Genomic DNA, 16,707 nt, shown 5'->3' with positions numbered 1-16,707 from the left:
TGGCAAATTAATGCCATGGGATGCGATTCATTATGGAATTGTGAATCCTGGGTTTTATTGGTACACTAAAGTCAATTAAAATGCTTTTAAACTGTCTCAAGGTAAACCTAATCTGGTCTAAATGTCCCTAAGGCGGGGATCCTCAAACTACGGCCCTCCAGCTGTTGTAGAACTACACATCCCATGAGGCATTGTAACACACTGACATTCACAGACATGACTAGGCATGATGGGAATTGTAGTTCCTGAACAACTGGAGGGCCATAGTTTGAAGACCCATGCCCTAAGGTAACAACAGAGCTGGAGGTGCCTACATGTAATTAGATTCATTTTCAAAGTGTTGATTTTCACCTTGTGGTGCACCCAGGATCATAGGCTGTATACAGAGCTTTGACCACTGGCCAACTTAAATTCCAGATAAAGCCTAACTAGTCTGAGTAAGGAAAATCAATGAACATTATTCAGTAAAATAAAACACAGGAAATACATACATGAGATTTGATGGACACTTCACTCTCAGCAGTTGGTGGTCTCGGTGTTCGGGAGGGTAGTTTGTTTTGTAAGGCAGGGATAACAGGAGATGGCTGCCTTGATGGCTGAAACTAGAAGTATAAAGCATAGCATGTCAGGCTGAGGACAAAGCCAGATAAAACCACTGCTCGGGACACTACAATTATCAAAACAGTAGATTTAAAAATATTCTAAAAAAGAAACTTAACAAAATGTACACTAAACTGTAAAAAAAAAAAATTATTTACTCCAAGCAAAAAAAAAATTCATTTTTTTTTACAAGTCATCTAAATATGCTTTGGTTTGTTTGTACCCAAATGATAAGAGAATAATTTTCTCTTATCTACGGGAAGGAAGCCCTAATTCCACGTACACACGAAAATTTTTCGGCATGAAAAAAACAACGTTTTTCGGCATGTATAAAAAACATAATTTTTTCCAACTTCATCATTAAAACGACGTTGCCCACACACAATCGTTTTAAAAAAATGCTCTAGCAAAGCGTGGTGACGTACAACACGTACGATGGCACTATAAAGGGGAAGTTCCATGCGGATGACGCCACCCTTTGGGCTGCTTTAGCTGATTTCCTGTTAGTAAAAGACGATTCGCGCTTTTCTGTCTGTTACAGCGTGATGAATATGCTAACTCCATTATGAATGGTAGTTTTACCAGAACGAGTGCTCCCGTCTCATAACTTGCTTCTGAGCATGCGCGGGTTTTTAACGTCGTTTTAGCCCACACACGATCATTTTTTTCAACCCGAAAAACGACATCGTTTAAAACGTCGTTAAAAAATGCAGCATGTTCGGAAAAAAAATTGGTCGTTTTTCAGAACCCGAAAAATGTTGTGAAGCCCACAGACGATAATTTTAAATGACATTTTTTTTAAAACGTTGTTTTTTTCATGCCGAAAAATGATCGTGTGTACGCGGCATAAGTGTCTCCTGTTTTTAGGTAGACGATCAGTGGGTTTATAGAGATTATAATGAGGCTTGTACAAGCAGAAGACTTAATAAAACACAAACTACTAACCTTCTCTTTCTCTTCAGACACATTGGCTGCTTTCTGCTGTTCATAAAAGCGTTTCAAATCATCCTCCTGTTTTGCCTCCTCTTCTTTTTTTTTTCTTTCAGCTTCTTTGCGTCTTTCCCCTGCCAGACGAACCAACTCTTCATTTTTCTGCCTTTGCTGAAACAATATTGCAATAATATGAAGCAATAATACGTTTCCAAAAATGTCAAATTAAAATAAGATAGAAATGTCCATGATTTAGCAGTGGTGAACCAAGCACATCTGCCACCTGCAGTTAGTTTTTTTTTTTTACACCCCTGTGGGAAGGGGGGTAGCACGCTGCAGCAAGTTGTGTGTGTGGTTAAATTGCGTTAAAGGTGTGAGGGGCTTAAAGTGGTTGCAAGCAGTGTAACACCACTTTATCCTACAGGTAAGCATATACTAAGGCTTACCTGTAGGTACTGTGAATATCTCCTAAATTTGCACAGTTTAGGAGATATTCACGGTAGTATCGTATGCGCCGATGTCCTCTGCACATGCGCACTGAAGAAACGGCCCCCTAGTGGTGTTTCTTCACCAGTGCTCTTCACCACAATACCAAGCATAGGTGGAGGCGGGGACACACCCCTAGTCACCTGTCCTCCATCTACCCATTAGTCTTTACATGCCTCCATTGAGGAGACTTCAAAAGTTTAGTTAGGACTGCAGATCGCAGAGAGCCTTGGCGCGGGCTCTGCAGCTTACTCATGTACTTGCAAATGCGTGCAACCAATCTCTGCTTTTAACATATACAGTTAGACAGTTGAATTTGGCTTGCTGTTTGGGTGGTATGTATGAGCCTGGTTATAAACGTTTACTATTTTACTTATACTAATGTTTGTTTAAAAACGCATCTCATTTAAAGTCCCAAAAACCCCCTTTTTTTGTATCCAATAGGGATGGAGGCGTGTGTTTTTCATACGCCTCATTTAAAGTCCCAACCCTAGTTTTCTTTCTTCAGCAGCAGCTCCCACGCGCATGCGCGGGAGTGACGTCATCGAGGCTCTGGCCAATCACAGCACCGGAGCCCGAACCCGGAAATAACTCCGGGAGACATGTCGCGGGCCACAGTGGTGTGTGGGGACCGCTGCAACAGCTTCGATCTAAGGTAAGTATTTCATAATGAGCTAGTATGGGATGCATATTAGCTCAATATGCCTTTGTCTTGCAGGTTTAATTTTTTTAGTTTATAACCACTTTAAAGGGGCATAGTTAAATAACACCTAAGCCTACTCCTCCTATACTTAGCAAACATTTTTTTTTTACAACAAAATATGCTTTAATGACTGAGCCACAAGCACAAGTGTAACAGAAATGTACAAGCCCCAGCACATTCATTTTAATAAAATAAAACTGTTCCATATGTTTTTCTACACACAGCTGAACTTAAAGAACTTCAGGAGTAATGTACTTAGAGTGCAGTTTTCAGGCGTATGAAATGTAAAACACAGTGAAGAGAATTTATCAAATCTGGAGAAGATAGAATCTTCAACAGCTATGCATAACAACCAATCAGCTTCCATCTTCAGCTTATTCAGTAAAGCAGCCCATAAATTATACAGCAATTTTTGCATAAACAGCAGGTTTCTTTTAAGGTAAGAATGACCTTAGAATTCTGTTCAGAGCAGTCAACATAATCTGACATTTTATTCGAACACTATTGTTCTATAAAAAGTCTCAGCCATGTGTGAAATTTCATTACCTCCTCCTCTTTAACCAATTTCTTATTCTGCTCCTCTTCATATTCTCGTTGAATTTTGGCCCTTTCTTCAGCAAGACGCTTCTCTTCTCTTTCTTCTTCCAGACGAATTCGTTCTTTCTCCTGTTCTTCTTTACGTCTTTTCTCTTCAATCTGTTTATGTTATTATATTGTTCTTGTTATGTTTTAATAGATCTTAAATAATGGCCTTACCCAAAGCGCTGCAGAAAAAAGCACTGGCAGCATGAAGTAACCAGTTACCTGTTGCTGTAAGAAATTCTTGTAGGATTCTTGTTGGTGCACCTGCTGTTCAGTGGGGGGCTCAGTGAACACACTGCCTCTCGCAAACTGAGATGGATTTGCAAATGCAAAACCTGCAAAGACAAACAAACAGAAAGGCTGAACAACTCTATCTGCATTTGTACATTCCCTGTCAGGAGGAAAGGAGTACCCAGGTGCAAACACGCTGCTCTGGAGTCTAACCAATAAAGCAAATATCTTATTCAGCACCACAGAGACCGAATGACATGTATAGCTATGTACAGTCCCTGACAAAAGTCTTGTCGCTTCTCTATTTTGTAGAAACTCCTGCTATTAACCGGACTTTTATTTAATCAATTGGTGTTAGAAATAGCTCATATGAAAAGCTAAAGCCCTCCCAAATGATGTTTAATGCACTGAAATAAATTAGTTTCACTGAGAAAAGATTTATCATTTAATCAAGACAGAAAAGTAAAATTTTGGCAAGACAAAAGTTTTGTCGCCTATACAGAAATTGAACGTCTTTACTGAAAATCCAAAAATATGTCAGCAAATTAAGTAGTGGTGCTGTGAGATCCAAATTTAATATCTTGTATGACTTCCATGAGCTTGAAGGACAGCATCCATGCGGTTTGGCAAAAATGCATACAATTTATTGATGAAGTCATCAGGAATAGCAAAGAAAACAGTCTTGCATGCCTCCCAGAGTTCATCAATATTCTTTGGTTTCGTCTTCCATGCTTCCTATTTCATCCTACACCACATATGCTCGCACACCCCCATAGTGGATGTAACCCCAGACCATAATTTTGCCTCCACCAAACTTCACTGTTTTCTGGGTAAATCTCGGCTCCATGCGAGTTTCAGTAGGTCTCCTGCAATATTTGCGGCGACTGTGGTGTAATTCAACAGAAGATTCATCTGAAAAATCCACCTTCTGCCACTTTTCCAGAGTCCATCCTTTTAGCAGGCTGTGGCCCTCGGCAAATGCCACACGGTTTTTAAATTTGTCTTTTGTTTAGTGCTGGCTTATGGGCACTGATTCGATCATGGAGGCCATTTCGAGACAGAATCCGACAAACTGTTTTGGTTGACACAGGGACTTCAGGTGACCAGGTCTCGTGGAGCTCTGCTGCAGTGGAAAATGGGCTGGCCTTGGATTTTCAAGCCAACAAACGGTCCTCTCGAGCAGTTGTCTTGCGGGGTCGGCCTGACCTGGCCTTGTCCAAAACATCTCCAGTCTCTTCAAATCTTTTTTTTTTTTTTTATCCTCTGAACTTGACGCTGAGACACATTGAAGGTGTCTGCCACATCAGCAGTGGATCTGGTCTTCAGCCTCTTGATAATCAACACTTTAGTCTCCGGGTGAATCTTAGGCATGTTTGCAGAGGTCTAGTTGCAGTTGAGAAGGTCTAGTGTACTGGTGTTCTTTTTATACACATCCGAGACCTAATTGATCCATTATTAGTCACAGGTGAAGCTCATATAACAAAGCGACAACACTTATGACTTGGAAAAAAAATTACTCAATGGGCTTTACCAAGCTGTGAATATTAGAATACTTTTTGTCAGTTTCGTTTCGCACTGAAAAATTATTACAAAAGCTGTTGGGATTAAAATGACCCATTTCTTGTAACAAAATCTTGATTAGAAATATATTTTAGCGGCACTTCAGGTCAATTTGTACACAAGCGACAAGACTTTTGCCAAGGACTGTATAACACAATTTATATGAATAATTACCCAGCCAGTTTGTTTGCTTGTTTCTGTAAGAAAACTGCCTGCTTGTGTTACACTTCTTGACTTATAAAACAAAAAAACTTTGCGCCAAAGAATAAATAAAATATAAAATAGTCAACCAGTTGCCAGCAGCAGTGTGAATGTGAGCAGACTAGTGTCACTGTAATGATGAAGTAATTGGACACCGCGCTTAGCTGGTACGAGATTCATAAATGTTAACATAAAATAGTGAATCAAACATTCAATTGTTGTAAACGTCCCACAATTGTGAAATAAAGTGCTTGTGCTTGATAAATAATCAGTGCTCCAATGTTCAGACAAAAGTGCCCCACATGAATGTGCACTCACCCTAGACAATGACCATCTAGCTAGAGTGGTCACTTGCACTTTGTGGGTAAAACACCCCTAGATGGTATATTTCAAGATCTTCTGCACTTAAGATGATCGTCCATGAATTGGGGGGGGGGGGGGACAGAAGGGGGGCACACATAGCGTAAAACTGTTATTTATTAAACATATTGTAGTATAAAAACAAATGGGATGCACTCACATGTTTCGGTGCCTGGCACCCGGTGTGATCAGCATGTGTTTTTATCAAAGAGTGATCTGTCCGATCTTCATTGGACACCGCTCTTTTGCGGTGAGGCTCGGCCCCCTGTACTAATTTTTCGGGCGGATCTGGTGTCACGATGCGGTGATCAAGCCTTGACGCGTTTCAGTCAATGAGAAAGCCTGTCATCAGGAAGCTCTGAATCCGCCATCTTTGATGTGGGTTTATATAGCCATACGGGCAATAGCCTCCCTTTTAAATGCATTGTTAGTTTGCCAATTGCTACACACATGCTGCGCACTTCAGGGTACTTCCAATTAATTGCATAATAAATATACCACAAAATAAAAACAATAATAATAATAATAAAAGGGAGAAAGAAAAAAACGCGGATATTCCATTGGAATAATACTGTATATACTCGAGTATAAGTGGAGTTTTTCAGCTAATTTTTTTGTGCTGAAAATGTCCCCCTCGGCTTATACTCGAGTCTGTGTCTATCTGCAGCTTAGTGCGCCTGATCTCCCGGCGCTGTGACGTCAGTCTAGTCGACGGCCGTGCAGTGTAACAAAGCCCCGCCTCCTCTTCGTCCATGATTGGCGGAACACTGAATCAGTGCTGGGAAACTGAGTGTTCCATCTATCACGGATGAGGAGGAGAGGGGGCTTTGTTACACTAGATGGCCGCCGACTGACTTCATGACAGGTATGCAGATCAGCACAGTGAGGCATGCCGATTGGCACATTGAGGCATGCAGATGGGCACATTGAGGCATGCAGATGGGCACAGTGAAGCTGCAAATGGGAATTGTTGACCCTCTTTTCCACTTACAGTAGCTGCTGCATTTTCTACCCTAGGCTTATACTCGAGTTAAGTTTTCTTGTGGTAAAATTAGGTGCCTCGGTTTACATTTGGGTCGGCCTTACTCGAGTATATACGGTAAGTGTTTTAAATACTACCATCTAGTGGTAGACCAGTGGTAATTACAAGTGGAATTAATTCACATGCCAAGCTTAGAAAAAAAGGCTCCATCTTGTGGTTAAAATAAAAAGCTGCATCTATTTTGTCTACATACAATTTATAATTACGAAATATAAATGAAATAGGAGTAATGAAATACAGGAGCATTATTAATTATAAAGTTATATTGAATAGGTTGACCTAATTGACTAGAAGATGGATATTATATTTAAATTTGATGAATATTACATAAATTAATAGTGCCTAATATAAACAATAATCAATAGTGATTTAATAATCTGTAATAAAACAATTAAGGTCTAGTTCAACATTTAACCCCTGAGGTGTCAATGTTTGGAGTTTAAATATCCATCTAGTTTCATTTTGGGATATTTTCTTAATCATATTTGAACCCCTCCAGCGTCCCTTAACACTATCAATGGCATAAAAAGTCATCCCTGCAGGGTTTTTATGATGTTTTAATCTAAAATGATTGGATACTCTATGTTTTGGGAACCCTTTGCGTATGTTTGTTATGTGCCCACTTACTCGTTTATTTAAGGTTTTGAATGTTCTTAAAAGAGTTCCTAAAACATAGTGTCTCCAATAATTTTAGATTAAAACATCATAAAAACCCTGCGGAGATGACTTGTTACACCATCGATATTGTTCAGTGACACTTGAAGGGTTCAAATATGATTAAAAACATATCCCAAAATGAAATTAGAAGGATATTTGAACTCCAAACTTTGACACCTCAAGGGTTAAACGTTGACCTAGCCCTTAATTGTTTTATTACAGATTATTAAACCACTAAAGATTATTGTCTATATTAGACACTAATTTATCCAATATTCTTCCAATTTAAATATAATATCCATCTTATAGTCAATTAGGTCAACCTATTCAATCTAACTTACAATACTCCTATATTTCATTGCTTCTATTTAATTTACAATCCGTAATTATACATTTATGTAGACAAAATAGATGTAGCCTTTTATTTTAACCACAAGATGGAGCATTTTCTTCTAAGCTTATCAAGTGAATTAATTCCACTTGTAATTACCATAGGTCTACAGGACAAAGAGGAGGAGGCCTTCCAGTGATCTACAAATCCCACCTCGCTCTCACCAAAACTACTCTACAGAACTCACTGCCCTTTATGGAAACACTCACCCTGCAACTTCAAACAACACCCGAGGAAACCGTCCACATACTACTATGCTACAGACCGCCTGGACCAAAGACGCATCTCCTCACTCCCTTCACCGAATTCTTCTCGACATACACCTTGAAAACCAAAAACCTGCTGCTACTTGGGGACTTCAACCTCTGGGCTAACTCAACTCAGGATCCCATCGCTACCGCCTGCATCGACCATCTCGAAGAACGCGGTCTGCAGCAACTGATAAAGACTTCAACACATACGTCAGGTCACACTTTGGACCTCATCTTCAAACAAAACGTGATTATCAGAAAATTGGACAACAGACCTTTACCTTGGACGGACCACCACGCCATCAAATTCATATTAACCATCGATACCATCTTTCAAAAACCCAAACCCCCTACAACTATACACTGGGCAAGATCGCAGAAGAAACTACACTCTGAGCTCTTCAAAACCACCCTAGCGACAAAAATAGAAGTACCAAATCTGAACCACTCAACGGAACAAACACTCAACGATTTAAACAAAGCGTTACTACAAACAGCAGACACAGTCGCTCCGAAGCGCAGAGCTCTCAGCCGGAAAAACAACTCGGGCTGGTTCAACGACACTCTCACTCTACTGAAACAGGATCGCAGAAGAGCTGAAGAAGCCTGGAGGAGGAACCCATCAAAAGAAAACCTCACAAAGTACAAAACCCTCACCAAGAACTACCACAAAGCGATTTTTAAAGCTAAAAAAGACCATTTCGCACACACCATCTCCAAAGCCCTAAACCGTCCACGGGAACTTTTTAAACTAGTCGCTAAGACTATGAACCCCTCCTGCTTGGACCCCCCTGCAAGTGAAACACAGGAATTCTGCAATGAGCTATCTGACTTTTTTATCTACAAAATCGAAACGATTCGGGCAACAGTTCAACAGAAAAAACACACCAACCACATTCAGATACAGCAAGAAGAAGAAATCAACATAAATAACCCACGATCGACGATTTTTGAGCTGGTCCCAATTACAATCGACACCACAAAAAACATCATCGGAAGCCTCCGAGACAACACATCACCGAATGACATCATTCCTACAAAACTTTTGAAAGAATGCACGGACATCTTGGCACCCACCATAACGCACATCATAAACCAATCATTTAGGGAAGGGATAGTCCCGAACAACCTCAAGCAAGGCATAATAAAACCCCTCTTAAAGAAACCCAACCTCGACCCGAAAGACCCAAACCAGCGCAGACCGGTAACAAGCCTCAACACGATCTCCAAGATCATGGAGAAAGCAGTAGTACAACAGCTTCAGCCACACCTGGACGATCACAAACTCCTAGATCCTCTACAATCAGGTTTTCGCCCAGGCCACGGCACAGAAACGGCTTTTCTCAAGATATGGGATGACGCCCTCAAAGCAGCAGATGATGGAGAATCCTGTCTCCTAGTGCTGCTGGACCTTAGCGCAGCCTTCGACACGGTAGACCACAACAGATTGCTCACACGACTCAAAGAAGTAGCAGGAGTCTCGGACGCGGCCCTACCGTGGTTCGCATCTTTCCTAGGAAATCGCACTCAGACCGTGAAACTTGGAGGTTTTACATCAGAAACACGGACCGTTACATGCGGAGTCCCGCAAGGATCGCCCCTCTCACCCGTACTCTTCAACATCTACATCCGCCCGCTCCTCAAAATCATCAGCAAACAGGACCTGCGCTACCACTCCTATGGTGACGACACGCAGCTTTACCTTCGAATCACCAACAAAAAAGAACAATTTCATGAACTTGGAAAATGCCTCACACTGATCGACAATTGGATGACTGAAAGCTCCCTCAAACTCAACGGATCCAAAACAGAACTACTCACCTTTCACGCAAATAGGAAATCCATTTCTAGGACCACATGGACACCACCCATCATCCTCGGACAAACCATTGCGCCAAGCAACAAAGTCAAAAGTCTCGGAGGCATCTTTGACGCAGACATGACGATGGATGCACAAATAGGATCAGTTGTCAGCGGTTCTCATCATCTGCTCCGCATGCTACGTAGACTCATCCCCTTCATCCCGGAAGAGGACAGAGCTGTAGTGGTTGGAACTATCATCAACTCACGACTCGACTACGCAAATTCCCTCTATTTAGGACTACCGAAATACCAGATGTCACGTCTACAAGTCGTCAAGAACACGGCAGCCAGACTGGTAACAGGTAAAAAGCCGTGGGAATCAATCTCCCTGGCCTTGAGATCCCTCCACTGGCTGCCCGTACAGGACAGGGTGACATTCAAGACACTCTGCCTCACCCACAAATGTATACAGGGGAACGCTCCCCAATACTTAAGCGAGAAAATAAAACCCTACGTCACCAAGCGCGTGCTCCGATCAACCAACCAAAACCTTCTCCAAATTCCTAAATCCCGCTACAAATCGAAGGGAGAACGCAGATTTTCGGTCCAAGGACCTCGGCTCTGGAATGCTCTACCCACTACCATCCGCTTGGAGGAAAACCATCGGGCCTTTAGGAAAAAACTAAAGACCCACCTCTTCTGAAGGACCTGTACGACTCTGGATGTCAAGTGCCTTGAGGCGATTAAGTTCGCATTTGCTGCGCTATATAAGTCACTCACTCACTCACTCACTCTACCACCAGATAGCAGCATTTAAAACACTTATTATTCCAATGGAATATCCATGGTTTTTTTTTCCTTTTCTTTATTATTATTTATTTTTTATTTGTATATTTTTTATGCTATTATGCAATTAATTGTAAGCACCCCAAAGTGCACAGCATGTGTGGAGCCATTATCAAACTAACAATGCATCAAAAGGGAGGCTATTGCCAGTATGGCGATATAAGCCCACATCAAAGATGGCAGATTTGGAGCTTCCTGATGAGGGCTTTCCCATTGGTTGAAACGCATCGAGGCTTGATCGTGTCATTGCGACACCAAATCCACCCGAAAAACGAGTACAGGGGACTGAACCTCACTGCAAAATAGTGGCGTCCAATGGAGATCGGCCGGATCACCCTTTGATAAAAACACATGGTGATCACACCGGGTGCCAGGCACCAAAACATGTGAGTGCATCCCATTTGTTTTTATACTGCAATCTTTTTAATAAATAAACAGTTTTATGCTTTGGGTGCCCCCCTTCTGTTGTTCCCCCCCCCCCCCCCAATTCATGGAGGATCATCTTAAGTGCAGCAGACCTTGAAATATACCATCTAGGGGTCTTTTCCCCACAATGCGCAAGTGACCACTCTAGCGCTAGGTGGTCAATGTCTAGAGTGCGTGCACATTCATGTGGGGCACTTTTGTCTGAACACTGAACATTGGAGCACTGATTATTTATTAACGCATGAGCACTTTATTTCACAATTGTGGGATGTTTACAACAATTTAATGTTTGATTCACACTTCCTGACGTACCTTGTATTTTTCCAGTGGATGTTTTATCAGCAAGACTTGTGTCCACTGCTACAACAGCCCTCTGGTCTTCAAATGCTTGAAATTCTGGATTCTGATAGGAATTTTCATTCTCTTTATGCATGCGTTTAAGATCAGCTGTAAAGAAACACAATTTTCTTTTTTATTGAAGTAAAGGTAAAGTCTATGTTGTAAATAGACCTCATTAGCAGAGGTCTAAATTACTATCATACTGTGATATGCAGGTAAAAAGTAACATTCATGTAAGTCTGAACTGGGAAGTTTTGCAATACTCGCGTTCAGGATTTTTATCTGGATAATACTTACTGATAAGATTTCCCTTTCCGTCTCTGAGTGGAGCTCCTCCTCCTCCTTTACCCCAGGGGTTGTAACTCTTCATTTCAGCTTCCAGCTTAGCATCATATCGTTCCTGCTCGTCCCTCTCATTTCTGCGTTTTTCATTCTTCTCTCTTATCTGCAAAGAACACGTTCCTTTTCTTTGAATACTGCTATAGATAACCAGCTACTGGACATTATATCTCACTGAATTCCAAGAACAGTGGAAGCCACCGACGATTATATGAAACAATACCTGCTGCTCCAACTCTTTCTGATAGGACTGAGCGACTTGCCGGTTCTGTCGAGAATTTTCCTCTGGAAGCAAGCCTAAACTGAGCCCTTTTGCAGTCACCGCTTTCTGATTACGGTCTCTAAAGACACATTGATTGAGTACATTTTAGTACATAAAGATAATTTCGTACAGCACAGATAAAAATGTACATTAATAACATTTATTACAATTCCTTTTTTGCTAGATTTGGATAACAGCAGAATGCGTGACATGCTACTTTCTTTCTCTTTTTTTGATAACTATGTTTTGGTAGTACAAGTGTTCACCGGGTATATTAGTGGTGTGTCTGGATTGTTGTACTTACCATAAAAATCCATTTCTTGGAGTTCATTGAGAGACACAGGATTTAGGAACAATTGGATTATACATCCAGCTACAGGAGGATTTAGACCAGGGGTGCCCAACCTTTTGAGGAGCGAGGGCCACTTTATCGACTTGGTAACCAGTCGCGGGCCACAATGAGCATCAGTGGCGTATGGTTTGTCAGCGCACGGGGCAAGGCAAGTAATTTGCGCCCCCCTACCTGTGGACTTTTAGCACCCCCCAAGTCCCTTCACTTCCTACAATAGTACAAACCAGCCTGATTTCCACACTGACCACTGCACTAACCTACCTACCTGACCACTATACTAACCTACCTGCTTCCTATACTTGCCACCACTACACTGACCTACCTGTCCACTACACTACCTGATTCCTACACTGTCCACTACACTACAATGACCACTAAACTACACTGCACTGTCCACCTCACAACATTGTCCACCTCACTGCACTGCACTGTCCACCTCACAACACTGCACTGTCCACCTCACAACACTGCACTGTCCACCTCACAACACTGCACTGTCCACCTCACAACACTGCACTGACTTCTACACTGCACTGACTTCTACACTTATACCGACACCAGAAGTTTTTATTTATTTATTTAACTTTGGCTGCTCCCTCTCTCCACAGACCATATCCACCCCCCCCCCCCCCCACCTGCAACTTGTATCTTCTATCAGTCTGGAGGTAAGGGGGGGCCTGGAGGAGGTGAAGGCAGCAGTGTTCACAGGTGTGGAGGCGGGACTCCAGGAGCCAGCATGATCGCGGATAGGCCAGCCTGGCCGTAATCGCAGATAGGCTAGCCTGGCCGTGATCACGGATAGGCCAGCCCCACCATGATCACTGATAGGCCAGCCTCGCCACGATCACGGATAGGCCAGCCTCGCCACGACCACGGATAGGCCAGCCCCACGCACATGACCCCATTCACCAATGCTCAGAGATGGCGGGTCGGGAGCCCGCGATCTGGGCATGCCAACCCGCCATCTCAGAGCAAGACATGGCGGGCCACTTTGGAGGGCGGTTGGGCACCCATGATTTAAACAATGGCAAACTTTTTAGGAAACTTTTTTATATCATTAAATTTTCTTGTCACTACAGTCAAAAACGATTTTAGATTTGACCCCACTAACCACTGGAGAATTGAGTAAACAGTCAGAAAACAAACATTTTCAAACAAAATTTAAAGAGCCGGCTGAAAGACCTTATGCCTGAAGCTGACATCAGATGAGACTTCAACATCCACACTCAGGTGGGGGCCTTGCTAATCTTGGGGTCAGCAGCTTGCTGCCAAAAAAGCCTAAGGCCCCATGTACACGGGACGCTGCTAAACATACGTTCAGAGGCAATTGGATGCTTTTTTCAACTGACCCTAAAACTCGTTCAATGTTATCCTATGTGACCATGTACACAGTCTTGTTTATTGCCATTTTTAGGCAGTTGCGTTTAACAGCATTTCTTTGAAAGCAAAAGAATGGGTTCAGACGCAGAAGATTTCCACGTTTTAGATGCCAAACGCGACTAAACGCAGCAACCTGCATTTAGCAGAATTTCGTTTATAGGCGTTTTTAGCCATTTAAAAAAAAAAATATTCTAAACACAAACGCAGCTAAACGCGGCATGTAAACATGGCAAAACTGACGTTTTAAACTTGGGTTACTATCTGTCAAGTTTAATCATTTACGAGCAGTTGTAAAAGTGTCCCGTATACATGTAGCCTTACTAGTGCTCACAGACTTCATAGAATGTGCCTTAACAAGAAACGGTGGATCCTTAAAGTGAAACTAAACCTATCAATGTAACTATTTTCAAGAGTTGCATTCCAGGTATGCAGTGAGAAATAACTATCATAGTTGCATGTGCTCGCAAACAAACCATCAAATGACTGGTGTCATAACTGATTACATGTGCAGCACCATGGCAACTACAGGTCAAACAGACACTAAGATTGGCTGTAAAGGACAGGAGAGTTGAGTTTTGCTTTAAAGAATATAAGCTTGGATGATGACCTGTCTGCGCCACCACAAAACGGAGGCAGGTTCTCCATTATAGGTACTGTTGGGAATGACAGAGAATGAGTTTTTGAAATGGAAGCAGACATGCACAGCACGAACTACATCCAGACAGTGGAAGAAAATCTCCTTCTGATAAACTGGAGTCGGGGAAACGGGATGCAAAAAAAATGTCCTGGTTGAGGTTAAATCTTCCTTGGAAAGGAAGGAGGCTCTGGGTTTCAACATCACCTTGTGGTACTTTGCAGGTCAAGGCTACCAGTTTAGAAACATACCTTGGAACTGACAGAGACAAGGAAGGTAGCCCTGCAAGTAAGTGTGAGACTAAATATCCCTAATAGGTTCAAAAGACATTTTGTGGAAATACCAAAACAAACAAACTGAGATCCCAAGGAGAAACAGGTGGTTGCAGAGAGGAGTTACATGAGAGTCCAGTGGGGTCCAGGTACAGCCTCCAAGGCCATTTGTGAGGATACACCCATCCAAATAGCGGCATTTAGTGACCAGCTTAAGCAGTGTGTATGTAGGCAAGTGTTAATTGAAAAAAAAAAAAATGTATTTGAAAAAAAAAAAAAAAAAAAAAGGCTTGTTAAATGGGTTTAACATTTCTCAAAAGAGAAAAGACATCCATCCCCCTAGGACACTAGCAACTGCAGGATACTAGTAGTGGAAGGGGTTATACTGGCTGGTTTGTTTGCCTGTGTCTAATTCCTCCTGTAGGCAGCAGTAAAACCCAATTGTTTCTATCCTGTGCCCTGTATAGTCTGTTTTTTTAAAACAACATGCAAGTTAGGGCTTGTTCACAGTAGTGGTTGGGGATTGGTAAAACAGGTTGAGCCACAATTTATCGCCCCCCAACCGCTACCCTGTTTAGCTCTTGGGGGGTATGCACATGACATGGCTACAAAGCTATGATTTGTGGCTGTGGCAGGAAATATACCCCCTGTCCCTTTCAGCAGGTGTAGCTCCCAGTGAACACGACCCATTCAAGTAAATGTGTCGGCTCTGTAAGCACCCTACAACCATGTGCAATGCATGCTAGTGCAGCCATTAAAGGGTTAAAGCAGGCAGTCAGAAGGCGATACAATGCCACCTATCGGACTCCAAAGCTCATGTGAGCAAGCCCTTATTGTCACATTTCTGTGGATGTCAAATTATGATGAGGTTGATTCACCAAACTGTCTACTTTCAGTTACTTACATCGCATAATCCCCTGGATGAGCCTGGCTGGGATACATAGAGGGCATGTTGACACCTGGAGCTGGCTGTGTGACCATCATGCCTGCAGGATCTGTACGAGGAAACATTCTCACATGAGCTTATCAGAACAAAACACAAACAAACAAAAAGTAGTGAAGATGTATAAAGTGCATTAACATATTTCTATTGCAGTCATTTTAGCGTAAACAAAATTGTGATTACTGTATGGGTCACTGCACTTTGCACCATCATACTGAAGAAGATTGTTAGAGTGAGTTTAGGGCAGACCTAAACATTTAAGTTGCTGCTATTGTCTTCCTTTCCCAATTGAAGTTTTTTTCTTCCTCAGAAAGAAAGTACCCGATAGGTACCTGCTCCCACTTCCTTAATCCAGACCCTTATTTATATCTTGGATAATCTATGCAAGGACACCTGGAAAAGATTCACTTACAGTAGGCTAGATTTGGATCCAGTGGATTCCGGGCACCATAGTAATAATAGGCGTCATCATAAGGTGTCCGATAACCGTCTACCAGGATTGGCGGTTGAGGTGGAGGCACAGCTGCAATCCTACATCAATGACACAAATATGTTAGATAAAATGTAACACTGCTAGTTTAACCGACTATATACGGGCGCAAGGTGGGTCTGATCTGCCGGGAGGCTGTCTATATACGGCCTCCGGCACTGGGTGGCATGCGCGCGCGCGCCGCGTCACACAGGTGCCGATGCGCGTGCCTGTCAGGGGGAGGAGACCAATAGTGTGTCCCTTGTACATAGGGACAACCATCGATTACCTGCCCCAGTCAGTCCCCCTCCCCCACAGTAAGAATCACTCCCAGGGTATATATTTAACCCCTTGATGCCCCCTAGTGTTAACCCCGGTCCCTGCCAGTCACATTTATACAGTAACCAGTGCATTTTTATAGCACTGTTCGCTGTATAAATGTGAATGGTCGCAAAAATGTGTCAAAAGTGTCCTATGTGTCCGCCGCTGCAGTTGTGATAAAAATCGCAGATCACGCCATTACTAGTAAAAAAAAAAATAATAATAATAAAAAAAAAAGTAATAATTCTATCCCCTTATTTGTAGATGTTATAATATGTGCAAAAAAACAATCACTATGCGCTTATTGTGATTTTCTTTTTTTTTTAC

General features: G+C 42.2%; 1 protein-coding gene across 6 annotated transcripts in view; it reads right to left on the bottom strand.

Annotated features, from left to right (window-relative positions):
- CSPP1 (centrosome and spindle pole associated protein 1) overlaps positions 1 to 16,707 on the bottom strand; it is a 93,279-nt gene that overhangs the window by 13,601 nt on the left and 62,971 nt on the right. For all 6 annotated transcript variants that reach the window (XM_040354365.1, XM_040354364.1, XM_040354361.1 and 3 more), the window contains 9 exons: positions 16,003 to 16,121; positions 15,552 to 15,642; positions 11,971 to 12,088; positions 11,706 to 11,853; positions 11,382 to 11,516; positions 3,524 to 3,636; positions 3,266 to 3,415; positions 1,546 to 1,701; positions 492 to 602 (listed from right to left, as the gene is read on the bottom strand). In XM_040354365.1, the coding sequence (XP_040210299.1) occupies positions 492 to 602; positions 1,546 to 1,701; positions 3,266 to 3,415; positions 3,524 to 3,636; positions 11,382 to 11,516; positions 11,706 to 11,853; positions 11,971 to 12,088; positions 15,552 to 15,642; positions 16,003 to 16,121 (1,141 nt within the window). The remainder of the gene's footprint in view (positions 1 to 491; positions 603 to 1,545; positions 1,702 to 3,265; positions 3,416 to 3,523; positions 3,637 to 11,381; positions 11,517 to 11,705; positions 11,854 to 11,970; positions 12,089 to 15,551; positions 15,643 to 16,002; positions 16,122 to 16,707) is intronic.

This window comes from Rana temporaria, chromosome 5 (assembly GCF_905171775.1).
Source record: "Rana temporaria chromosome 5, aRanTem1.1, whole genome shotgun sequence".
Taxonomy (NCBI): domain Eukaryota; kingdom Metazoa; phylum Chordata; class Amphibia; order Anura; family Ranidae; genus Rana; species Rana temporaria.
Note: the sequence above shows the minus strand (reverse complement) of the source record. Positions and strands in the feature narration are given on the sequence as shown.